The sequence below is a fragment of the Passer montanus genome, unplaced genomic scaffold, assembly GCF_014805655.1.
Source record: "Passer montanus isolate IOZ18808 unplaced genomic scaffold, ASM1480565v1 scaffold697, whole genome shotgun sequence".
Lineage (NCBI taxonomy): Eukaryota > Metazoa > Chordata > Aves > Passeriformes > Passeridae > Passer > Passer montanus.
In genome coordinates, this window is record NW_024372114.1 from 1 (window position 1) to 752 (window position 752).

At 64.9% G+C, this 752-nt stretch overlaps 1 protein-coding gene across 1 annotated transcript in view; it reads right to left on the minus strand.

Annotated features, from left to right (window-relative positions):
- Window positions 1-612: 612 nt before the first annotated feature.
- RBM3 (RNA binding motif protein 3) overlaps window positions 613-752 on the minus strand; it is a 4,992-nt gene continuing 4,852 nt past the window's right edge. The window contains exon 5 of the mRNA XM_039729556.1: window positions 613-673. Coding sequence (XP_039585490.1) covers window positions 613-673 — 61 coding nt within the window. The remainder of the gene's footprint in view (window positions 674-752) is intronic.

Genomic DNA, 752 nt, shown 5'->3' on the forward strand with positions numbered 1-752 from the left:
GGGGGTCTCCCCGGTTTGGGGGTGCCCCAGATCAGTTTTGGGGTCCCCCCCAATGATTGTGGGGTCCCCCATCATTTTGGGGTGCCCCAGGACATTTTGGGGTTCCCCACGGTTTTGGGGTACTCTGATCAGTTCTGGGGCCCCCCCGGGTTTAGGGGTCCCCGTGGATTGGGGTCTCCCCTGGTTTTGGGGTCCCCCCAGGTTTAGGGGTGCCCTGGGTCAGTTTTGGGGTCAGTTTTGGGGTCCCCCCAGGTTTGGGGTCCCCCTGGTTTTGGGGTGCCCCTGGTTTTGGGGTGCCCCAATCAGTTTGGGGGGGTCCCCTTCAGTTTTAGGGGTGCCCTGGGCCAGTTCTGGGGTCAGTTTTGGGGTCCCCCCGCTTCGGGGGTGTCCCGGTTTGGGGGTGCCCCGGGTGTTTGGGGGTGGCCCGGGTCAGTTCTGGGGTCGGTTTTGGGGTCCCCCCAGTTTGGGGGTGTCCTGGGTCAGTTTTGGGATCAGTTTTCGGGTCCCCCCAGTTTGGGGGTGTCCCGGTTTGGGGGTCCCTCCAGGTTTAGGGGAGCCCTGGGTCAGTTTTGGGGTCGGTTTCGGGGTCCCCCCGGTTTGGGGGTCCCTACCTCAGTTGTCGTAGTTGTCGCGGTACGAGGCCGACGGGAAGCGCTCGCCGTAGCCGCCCTGCCTGTGGGGAGGGGTCAGCACCCCAAAACCGGGACCCCCCCAAAACCGGGACCCCCCCCAAAACCGAGATCGGAACCCCA